The sequence below is a fragment of the Macadamia integrifolia genome, unplaced genomic scaffold, assembly GCF_013358625.1.
Source record: "Macadamia integrifolia cultivar HAES 741 unplaced genomic scaffold, SCU_Mint_v3 scaffold2050, whole genome shotgun sequence".
Classification (NCBI taxonomy): domain Eukaryota; kingdom Viridiplantae; phylum Streptophyta; class Magnoliopsida; order Proteales; family Proteaceae; genus Macadamia; species Macadamia integrifolia.
In genome coordinates this window covers 10,406-21,476 of record NW_024868481.1, presented here as the reverse complement: position 1 = coordinate 21,476, position 11,071 = coordinate 10,406, and the positions used below count along the sequence as shown (strand labels likewise).

The 11,071-nt window shown below is 39.1% G+C and overlaps 1 protein-coding gene across 1 annotated transcript; it reads left to right on the top strand.

Annotated features, from left to right (window-relative positions):
- The first annotated feature begins 4,582 nt into the window (after positions 1-4,582).
- LOC122065562 lies at positions 4,583-10,828 on the top strand. Its single transcript, XM_042629380.1, has 7 exons — positions 4,583-5,577; positions 7,212-7,385; positions 7,476-7,647; positions 8,342-8,461; positions 8,546-8,617; positions 9,338-9,790; positions 10,502-10,828. The coding sequence occupies exons 1-7, from the start codon at positions 4,583-4,585 to the stop codon at positions 10,826-10,828; spliced, it is 2,313 nt and encodes a 770-aa protein (XP_042485314.1).
- Positions 10,829-11,071: the final 243 nt, after the last annotated feature.

Below are 11,071 nucleotides of genomic sequence, written 5' to 3'. Positions count from 1 at the left end.
GTTGTTTATTTAGTTATGATTTGTCTTCTACAACTGATCGCTTCCCTCTCAATGTGCAAGCTGTCATAATTTCAGCGATCTGGAATTATTTAGTTGCTTTTGCATGGGTTGTTTCTGACCTTGGCATGAATGTCTTTTCGGCCCCGGCGAGTAGTCTTTTGATTCATTTCCTTTCTCGGTTTACCAACCGGTAGCCGATCTGGAATCGAATTATTGAAAGGCTGCTACGGCTATGAGGTTATTGTTGACATGTAGTTAGTTGTATTGTATGTAAACTTTGCGTGATAGTAACTACTGGTTAGATGATGATGACGCTATGGTGAAATATCCAGTCGGAAGACTTGGATTGTTGGAGGAAGGTCCTGGAAAAGTGCGAGTTTTTGCCATTCCAAATTCTTTAAAGCAAGCAGGCTTTACTGCGTCCTGCACATGATTGGTGCATGAAGGTTCTTCGTACCATAGTTGGTTTAAGAAGATGCTGCCTACTATGGGGAGTGAAGGAGGGCCTGGTGGTAAAGAGAGCTTGGTTTTCTTGGATTTTCTCTGAGAGAAGAGGATGAGGAAAACATTGGTGGCTGCTGCACAGAGAGAAAGAGATAAGAGGATCATGAACCAAGAGTACTCCATTGGATTTGGAGGACTAGAACCCAACAAAAGGACATGATGTCGCCTGCTATTGCGATAATGCTTTCCATATTTAGCTATGGCTGAGACATGCTAACTCCCAATCAAATTGATAGACTCTCTTTTTTGTTTGATTTTGGTTTGCACCGATAAATTGATCGTTCCAAACCATTTAGGTACGAGAAAAACAAATAGATTCTTGTACCTCTGAGTCCCATGTAGTGATAGACGTGACCTTCACCACTTGAACTCCCAAGTAGTTATAGATAGTACCACTTTATCAGTCAATCCTCTGACCTTTGACCTTTGACATTTTATAAGTCAACCCTCCCAGACTCCCATGTAGTGATAGACATGACCATCACCATCTCTAAGGGCCCTGAGACAAGGAACTCTCATGAAGACAATACAATTATAGGTGCACAAACACACACACACATACATATATATTTGTTTTTTTGCTAAAATATAATTTTCTTATTGATACCCTCAAGTTGTCAAATAATTTGTAATTTCATTTTTTTTTTTCATTTTAATATGATACATAATTTTGTACAATGAGAGTAATAATTTCATTTCACATGTGTATCCAAAAAAATTTGAATGATAATGATCCTTTTGATGATGACATAATTATATGCATGTCACGTTCCACTTATCTTTTAAAACCATTTCATATACCTATCTTAAGAATTTTTTGAAATAAGACAAGGAAAATTAAAAGGTGTCAAGTTCTAAATACATCAATAGAGGTTCCATTTAGACACTCCCTATATATATATACACAATTATGTCTAATGCAATAGGGATCTGTTAGGTAGGCAATGCCTGACCTTGTAGAGGATTGGATGTTCTCTTCATCCATGCGAGGTTTATTGTACAAATCCACCCCCACTAGGTCGCAATGCGTAGACACCCAGTTTTGTCACTTGCCCTCAGCAATGATGATTTACAGGATGTGAACTAGATCTACGCTTTTGATCGGAGGAGATTTCAACCTTTTGAAGTGACATGGACTCAACCTGAAACTCTAATCCAGCCTGAAGCCCTAATTGGATCTAATGCAACCCGGGACCTTATCAAAGTCAAACCATGTTCTATCTCAAGACTCTCGATATTAACTCATTCTACACTGATGAGTCAAATCTAAGTACTATCTCACAGTGCGGGAACGACATGGAAAATGATTTTCGAACATCTCCATGGTTCAATAGGGCAAGATATCTTGTGAATCCTAGTTGACTTTAAGCCAAAAAGGCTCGACACCCGTATCGATAGATAATGTTCAAAAAACGATTCCGATGATGTGTGGTGCACAAAAATCAGACTACCGATTCCCCCTGAATCATACCTAGAAGTCAGAAGCCTATGGAGGGTAGGATCAACAACTTTGGGCCCAGGAATCTGGGAAGGAAATATTTCCTTCCCGAGGGCCTGTGAGAATATAATATGACCAAGATGCCCTTACTTTTATGTGGGGCCTCCAATTGTATACATCTTGTACTTGTGGGCCCTTAAAGAAAATATGCCAATTTTGACAGACCCACTAGATTTCACCTTTTCACCTATCGTTCTCATTCCCAACTACCAAGGAGTGTCCAAATGCTGAAGAAATGCCTCTAGCCTTTATTGTTTAGTATTTTTCATCCTAAGCTTCTCCCAAACCTAAATATTGTCAAAATACTTGTCGATCTTGTCACCTCGATTTGTGTGTCAAGAGTCAAGACACAAGCATCTATTAGGAAGACTGATTTAACTGAGTAGAGTGGGTGCCTAACACCTTCCCAATTCCATAACCTGATGCTTATCCTCATCTCTGGACCGGACCAACTTTCGAGCCCTTTCCTTATGGATCGGGCTCACCCATCAAGTCCTATGTCCTAACTGTAGGTGGTGACTCCAAATATAATTTCTCTCAATCCCCAATGTTGGACCATCATCTTTACTATTTTTTTAGAGAACCAAACCCATAAGGAAAACCTAAAAGGCACTGCGAAATAGACTCCCATGTATCTCTAAGTAGAAATACGGTGGTGCAGGCCCATGGATGGCAAAAAGAGGGCCAAAGGATCCCGAAAAACCTACGGCCATTAACCTTACACAATAGAACAATCTTACAATTGTGTAGAGGTTCGCCCTCATGCATAAATGGCAATTCGAAGAATAAATTCACGGGTGCAAGCGTATTGACTCTCTTGTTTAGGGAAAAAAAATAAAAATAAAAGCATACATGGTTGATATTGAACATTAATGAGATGTAAGAAGTCTTACTGTTCAGAGATTGAAAACAAAAATGATCAAACTTGAAGGAATTGAAAAAAATGATCGAACTTGGAGAAAAATTAAAACAAAGCAGACGAAAGATGGAGAAAGAAAATGAGGGACGTTTCAGATAATTTGACACCGGCAACTTCCTAAGAATGGTTTCAAGAAATTATTTGTTGTTTATGACGAACAAGAACTTGAAAATTGAGTGCACATATTAATGATTAAACAAAATAAAAGTCAAATTGTAAGTCTATGAAACGTCCTCAATTTTGAAATAAGCATGTAGTAAATTTCTATATGACAATTGGAGGTCAAATTATGAACAACATGGCATAGCTTAGGTCTTCATTATGTAAGAATCAAATTCCACAACAGTTTGAGAACAACAAAAGAGATATACATGAAAGGAGGATCAATATTCCAAGAAGCAGAAATTAAATTGACTTTTTGAGCCTAAAGATGATAAATGATCAGCCAGAAAGTTATCCTGTAGCAAAACATGACAGAAAATAACTCTGTTAAGCTGAGGAGTTAAGAGAAAAAAATAAGCAATAAGAACTAAAGTCCTCTATGGTATTGAAGCAGACAATCTCTTGGGGAGGAAAGCATAATCACAAGAAAGAAATTAAGGCCCTCTTAGGTATCGTTTTTCTTTTTCACTTTTGTTCACAAAAATGGTTTTGGTTGCCTTTCGTATCATTTATGGAGCTTGGTTCTATTTAAAAAAAAATTGATAAAAATCAAGAGTCATTTATGTGTTTTAGCCAAAATTGATTTTTAGTTATTTTTGCACTGAACTTTAATGAGCACGTGCTTAAAGTCCCTGCCTCTCTTCTTCATTCAAAAGTGGAGAGGGAGAGTTATAAGGAAGATGGGTGAAGGAAACATCTCTTCACCATTTCTATATAAGAAAAAAAAAAAAAAAAACCATTTTGCACATAGAGATATAAACTATTTCTCACAAAAAATAATTCCTGTCAACTAGTTATCATACCATTTTCATGTTTTGATAAAAAATGGTTTCAATAATGATTTTTGTTAAATAGATTAAAAAAAAAAATGTTACCAAAGAGGGCCTAAGTAAATAATTATACACAACATGCATAATTTATTGTGCAAAAACTCATATATCATTCTCCACCTCACTAAGTGTTTAGATATATATATATATATATATGTATATAGGGATATATATATGTATATAGGGAACTTAGAAACACTAATCTCCACACAATTACAATTTTACCCCGTACATGTAATGGATCACAAACTAGATCCACCAATTACAAGTGTAAGCTTAATATTAATTATGTGAACCATTCTCCATGCCAAAAAAACCAATAGGACCACCATTCAGAAGGACAGAAATTTTAGCAAACACGAGAAGCTGATAGATCCAAGAAATTCATTGTTTAGAGAAGCCAAACTTTCTCAAAACATGGAAGATAAAATTCCATGAGATGGTATCATACACCTTCTAGATATCAATTTTTAAGCTCATACCTCCTTGTCTCGTGGATGCAAACATCATGATGGAGGGAACAAGGAGATAGATGTTGAAGAAGCTGATGCAAAGACCAGATACCTGAAGGCCTTGTAAAATTATGAAAAACTGTGGGCTGAACAATCTCATTCTAGATGGAGGGAACAAGGAGATAGATGCTCAAAACTTTTTCACATCTCAGTGAAGATGCGGAGAATGAAGAACTCCTTTAAATATTTGAAGACAGATGATGGGACTTTGATCTCTGATAAAGCACATCTTGAGGAATACGTCACGGGATATTATGGGCTTTTTCACAAAGGTATTCCCCTGACCGATCACATGGATTTACTGCAATGTATTCCAAAAGTTTTGGAAGAAAGGGATAGAGGTCGGTTAGATGGTATTCCCTCTGACACTGAGATCAAGGGTGCGGTGTGGGATCTTGATCCAGATAGTGCTCCTGGTCCAGCTGGGTTTCCTGAAGCATTTTATAAATCATGCTGGGATATCATATCTTCAGATGTGTGTAGGGCTATCAAATGGTTTTTCAAAACTAGCTTTATGCCTTACGGAATTAACAATAATTTTCTGGTCTTAATTCCAAAAACTGAAGAAGCATTATCTCTGGACAAATTCAGGCCGCTGTGCATGGGAAATTTTTTCTACAAAATAATATCAAAGGTTCTAACTATGCGACTGACGCGTGTTCTTCCAAAAATAATTTTTGAGGAGCAAGGGGCCTTCCAAAAAGGGAAGATCATTCATTCTAACATATCATTGGCCTCTGAGCTGGCCAACATGATGTTCGCATCCACAAGAGGAGGGGGCATGGGTTTAAAAATTGATATCCAGAAGGTGTTCGAAACGATCTCTTGGAACTTTATTTTCCATATCCTAAGGAGATTTGGCTTCTTTGAAAAATGGATCTCTTGGATCTATCAGATCCTAGCATCAGCCAGAATATCAGTTCTGCTAAATGGTGGCCCTGTTGGATACTTAAGTGTGGAGAGAGGTCTGAGACAAGGGGATCCGATCTTGCCAATGCTGTTTATAATTGCAAAAGAGGTTCTTTGTAGAGGCTTATCTGAGCTCCTAGCCAACAAGAGCATTAAGACTCTATCAGGTCCTCGTGGTGCTATTACCCTTACCCATATTTTATTTGTCGATGACGTATTCATCTTCTCAAATGCATCCATCAGGTATGTTAAAAATCTACATATTTTTCTCTCTAAATACCAGAGCTTCTTCGGCCAGAAAATCAATTTAGACAAAAGCAAGCTTTTCCTGGGATCTATTCTTGCCCCTAGAAAGCAAACCATTGTGGAAGAGCTTGGTATCTCCATTTGTAACTTCCCCACCCGCTACTTGGGGGTCAAGATCTTTAAGGGAAGGGTGAAAATGGAGGCGCTTATCCCCATTCTGGATTAAGTTAAAGGGTGGCTAGCTGAATGGAAAGGAAAGATCATGTCCATGGCTAGAAGAGTGGAATTGGTCCGCTCTGTGATCTTTGGAATGATGAACCATAGCTCAGCCATATATTGGTGGCCTTCTTCTCTTATTATAACAATGGAGAGGTGGATGAAGAACTTCATCTAGACAGGTGAGATTGATACTGCAAAAAAAATATCAGTTAGATGGGAAGTATGTTGTAGGCCTAAGGATGAAGGTGGGTTGGAGCTGCGAAAGCTCAAAGACATAACTAAAGCCATGCTCTATGATATAGTTTGGAGGGTCAAGCATGAGAAATCCTTAGCATGCAAATTTTTAAGGGCGAGATTCCTAAGGAGTGATAGATCTTTCAAAAAATCCTATAAGCCATCCTCGATTTGCCTGGCTTTAGGAAGATGTGGGAGTTTGTGACATCCAAAGAAGCCTGGATGATTGGGAACAGGAAAAGCATCAATTTCTGGTTGGATAAATGGTTGGGTGGAAAATCCATCCTAGAGCTAGTTGGTCTGAAAGGAGAGCCAAGTCTTCACTGCAAGGGAAAGGTCAGGGACTTCATTGACAATTTCAAATGGACATTGCCAAATGTAAACTCCCCTTTGCTGCGTGATATTTTTGAGATAATTCAGACTATTAAAATTCCCTCTTATAACTATGAAGATATGTGTCTGTGGAATCTAACTTCTGATGGGATTTTCAATTCTAACTCTACTTGGGAAGTTATCAGGATCTACAACCCGAAAGTGCCATGGTTCTCTCTGTTTTGGAGTAAAAAGATGCAGCCTAGGGTGTCTATCTTTGGTTGGAGAATGGTGCATGACAAGCTCCCTATGGATGACGCTGCTTAGAAGAGGGACATTGCCCTTGTCTCTAAATACAGCTTATGTAGAATGGAGGCTGAGACAATGACTCATATATTCCTTCAATGCTCCTACTCGGAGGATATATGGCTCTTTTTCTATGGGTGCTTGAATGTGGTATGGAAGAAAGCTGAAACCATGCCTGATTTATTTCAATGGTGGAGAAGAAAGCAAAAATCTGTTTGCTTCAAATAAGCGTGGATCATGGGGTTAGTGGTTGATCATATTTGGCATGAAAGAAATAATAGAAGGCATGATGGTGCAGTGTGGGATATGGATCCTGATAGTTCTCCAGGTCTTGATGGATTTTTAGGAAAATTCTTCAGGAAATGTTGGGAGATAGTGGAGACGGACTTTGGTAAGGCAGTTGTTTATTTCTTTCAAATGGGATACCTGCCCAAAGGAATAAATAATTGTTTTATTTCATTAATTCCAAAATCTGATGGTGCTTCCTCTCTGGATAAATTTTGGCCAATATACATGGGTAATTTTTTTTGTAAGGTTCTATCTAAAATTATTTCCTCCAGGCTTATGCCTCTTTTGCCGCATTTGGTCTCAGATGAGCAGAGAGCATTCCAGAAGGGTAAGATCATTTCTTCTAACATTAGTCTGGCCTCGGAGCTGGCAAATCTAATGCATTCTGCTGTGAGGGGTGGAGGCATGGGATTGAAATTGGATTTGCAGAAGGCATACGACTCCTTGTCATAGAAATTTCTTTTTGCTACATTGGTAAAGTTTGGTTTTTCTGACAAATGGATTTCTTGGATTCATCTTCTTTTAAGCTCTTCCAGGTTATCTGTTTTAGTGAATGGAGAACCAATGAGGTTTTTCCCAGTGGGCAGAGGTCTGAGACAAGGAGATCCTATTTCTCCATTCTTATTTATTTTGGCGGAGGAGGCATTCTGCAGAAGTTTGAAGTTGCTAGTAAGGGATGGAAAGTTGAAGTCTCTCCCGGACCTCGAGGTGTGTCCATTCACTCTCATTTATTTTTTACAGATGATATATTTATTTTTTATGAACGCATCTGCAAAATATGTGAAAATCTCCAAGATTTCCTAGAAAATATCAAGCCTTTTCAGGGCAGAAATTCAATCTAGATAAAAGTAGCTTGTTTTTTGGGAAGATGGCTCCCCACAGGAAACAATATATCTCGTCTCTGTTAGGCATAAAATCAGAGAGGCTTCCAACAAAATATCTAGGCGTGGAAATTTTCAAGGGAAGAGTGAGAGGTCTCACGTGTTACCTCTACTAGATAATATAAAAAGAAAGCTAGCTGGATGGAAGGGAAAGCTGCTCTCAATGGTGGGAAGAGTGGAGTTGGTGCGATCAGTGATCTCTGGTATCCCTGTCCATAACTTTGCAGTATATTGGTGGCCAGACCATTCTATCAAATTGGTGGAATGGTGGATGCGCAACTTTATCTAGTCAGGTGATATGGAGGTGACAAAGAAAATAGTGGTGAACTGGGACGATGTCTGCAAACCAAAACAGGAAGGGGGGTTAGGAATTTTATTTCCTTAATTCCAAAATCTGATGGTGCTTCCTCTCTGGATAAATTTAGGCCAATATGCATGGGTAATTTTTTTGTAAGGTTCTATCTAAAATTATGTCCTCTAGGCTTATGCCTCTTTTGCCGGGTTTGGTCTCACATGAGCAGGGAGCATTCCAGAAGGGGAAGATCATTTCTTTTAACATTAGTCTGGCTTCGGAGCTGGCAAATCTAATGCATTCAGCTGTGAGGGGTGGAGGCATGGGATTGAAATTGGATGTGCAGAAGGCATATGACTCCTTGTCATAGATATTTCTTTTTGCTACATTGGTAAAGTTTGGTTTTTCTGACAAATGGATTTCTTGGATTCAGCTTCTTTTAAGCTCTTCTAGGTTATCTGTTTTAGTGAATGGAGATCCAATGGGTTTTTCCCAGTGGGCAGAGGTCTGAGACAAGGAGATCCTATTTCTCCATTCTTATTTATTTTGGCGGAGGAGGCATTCTGCAGAGGTTTGAAGTTGCTAGTAAGGGATGGAAAACTGAAGTCTCTCCCGGGACCTGGAGGTGTGTCCATTCCCTCTCATTTATTTTTTACAGATGATATATTTATTTTTATGAATGCATCTGCAAAATATGTGAAAAATATCCAAGATTTCCTAGAAAAATATCAGGCCTTTTCAAGGCAGAAATTCAATCGAGATAAAAGTAGCTTGCTTTTTGGAAAGATGGCTCCCCACAGGAAATAATATATCTCGTCTCTGTTAGGCATAAAATCAGAGAGGCTTCCAATGAAATATCTAGGCATGGAAATTTTCAAGGGAAGAGTGAGAGGATCTCACGTGTTGCCTCTACTAGATAATATAAAAAGAAAGCTAGCTGGATGGAAGGGAGAGCTGCTCTCAATGGTGGGAAGAGTGGAGTTGGTGCGATCAGTGATCTCTAGTATCCCTGTCCATAACTTCGTAGTATATTGGTGGCCAGACCATTCTATCAAATTGGTGGAATGGTGGATGCGTAACTTTTATCTAGTCAGGTGATATGGAGGTGACAAAGAAAATAGTGGTGACTTGGGACGATGTCTGCAAACCAAAACAAGAAGGGGGGTTAGGAATTCGTAGACTGCGAGATGTAAATTTTGTCTGTCTAGCAAAGTTGACTTGGCAGATTAAGCATGAGGAGTCCTCTATGAGTAAGTTCTTCCGGGGTCGCTTTCTAAAAGCAGATGGATCTCTGAAATCTGGTCATATCTCCTCTTCGATTTGCCCAGGGATAAAGAAAGTCTGGAATTTTGTGGCTTTAAATGAGCAGTGGACAGTAGGTAATGGGCACAAAATTGATTTCTGGAAGGACAGGTGGTTGGATCATCTCTCCATTGAAGAATTGCTTTTGAATGATGGTGGTCACAAAGGGAATTTAAAGGCTAAAGTTTGCGACTTTATCCACAATTCAAGATGGGACTTTCCTCAGGTAGCATCTAACTACATGAAAGACATTACAAATAAAGCAAATTCGATCTATATTTCAGGCATGGAGGATGAGTGTCACTGGCGCCCTTCTTCAGCAGGAGTTTTTTCCATAAAGTCAGCCTGGGAAGCCTGTAGAAGGAGCTCGCCTAAGGTGAGCTGGTCATCTTTGGTGTGGAAGTCCTCTATTCAACCGCGTCAAGCGGTTTTTGGATGGAGATTGGTCAAAAATAATCTTGCTTTAGATGTGAATGTGAAAAGGAGGGGTGTCCCTCTGCCCTCAAAGTGTAGTTTTGTGGTAAGTCAGAGGAGTCTAAAAATCATTTATTTTATGAGTGTAGCTTTGCCAGCTCTATATGGTCTCGGTTCTGTCAATGTTTTGGTGTGTTGAGACCAGTTTTTTTAGATGAATCTCATCTGATTTCTTGGTGGAAACTCTAAGCAAAATCAGTGTCATTGAAAGGGGAGTGGAATAAGGGGTTCGTGTTAATTCCTTTTTTATTTTGGATGGAGAGGAATTCCAAGCGGTATGAAGATGTCTCTTCTTCTGAGCAGATTTGTTTTTTGAAAATAAAAAATAAAATTTGCTCTCAGATCCTGGTCCATTCTGGGTGGCTGTTTCGGAAGACTTGATGTGCTCTAGAAGCTTGGGATTTCCAGGGGTGCAACACAGGCAAAAATAATTATTTGAAATTTTTTGGTGTCCTCCTCCAAAAGGATGGGTCAAATTAAATTCAGACGGCTGCTCGTTGGGTAATCCAGGAAAATAGGTGGGGGAGGTATTCTGCGCAATGAGAAGGCTGAAGTGTTATATAGCTACAGAGAGTTCCTTCAAATTTGCACAAATTTTGAGGTGGAATTCCAGGCTATTATCACAGGAATTGAAGCTGCAAACCAATTTGGGGTGCAAAGTTTATGGATAGAATGTGACTCAGTCATAGTGGTTCATCTTTTGCAGAAAAAAACAATTCCTTGGAAATTTCGGCAAAGGTGGATTAACTGCTTACCCTACCTTGAAAGGGTGGAGTGGAAGATAACGCATTGCTTTCGTGAAGCAAATTCTGTAGCGGATATCTTGTCAAAGTTTGCCGCCCACTTTGAAACCTCTCTGCTAGTGACATCTTGGCAAGCCTTAGTGAAAATGGACCTGGACATGGATGCCTTGGATCATTCGAGATATAGACTGCTATAGCGCTCTAATTCAGTCTTTAACTCTTTGTGGAGGAGATTTGGCTTATGGCTTTTTCTGCTGATGGCACTACCGAAGGTGGATTAAGTCCATCTCCGTTCTTCTCAGTTAAATTATCTATATTTCACTTGGGTGTTGTATCCCTTCCGTATTATAATTTTATCTCCTTTTTTAATACAAATGATATTTTAGCAAAAAAAAAAGAAGGCATGATGGCAAGGCAAGACCGACAAGGTTCTTGAAGCA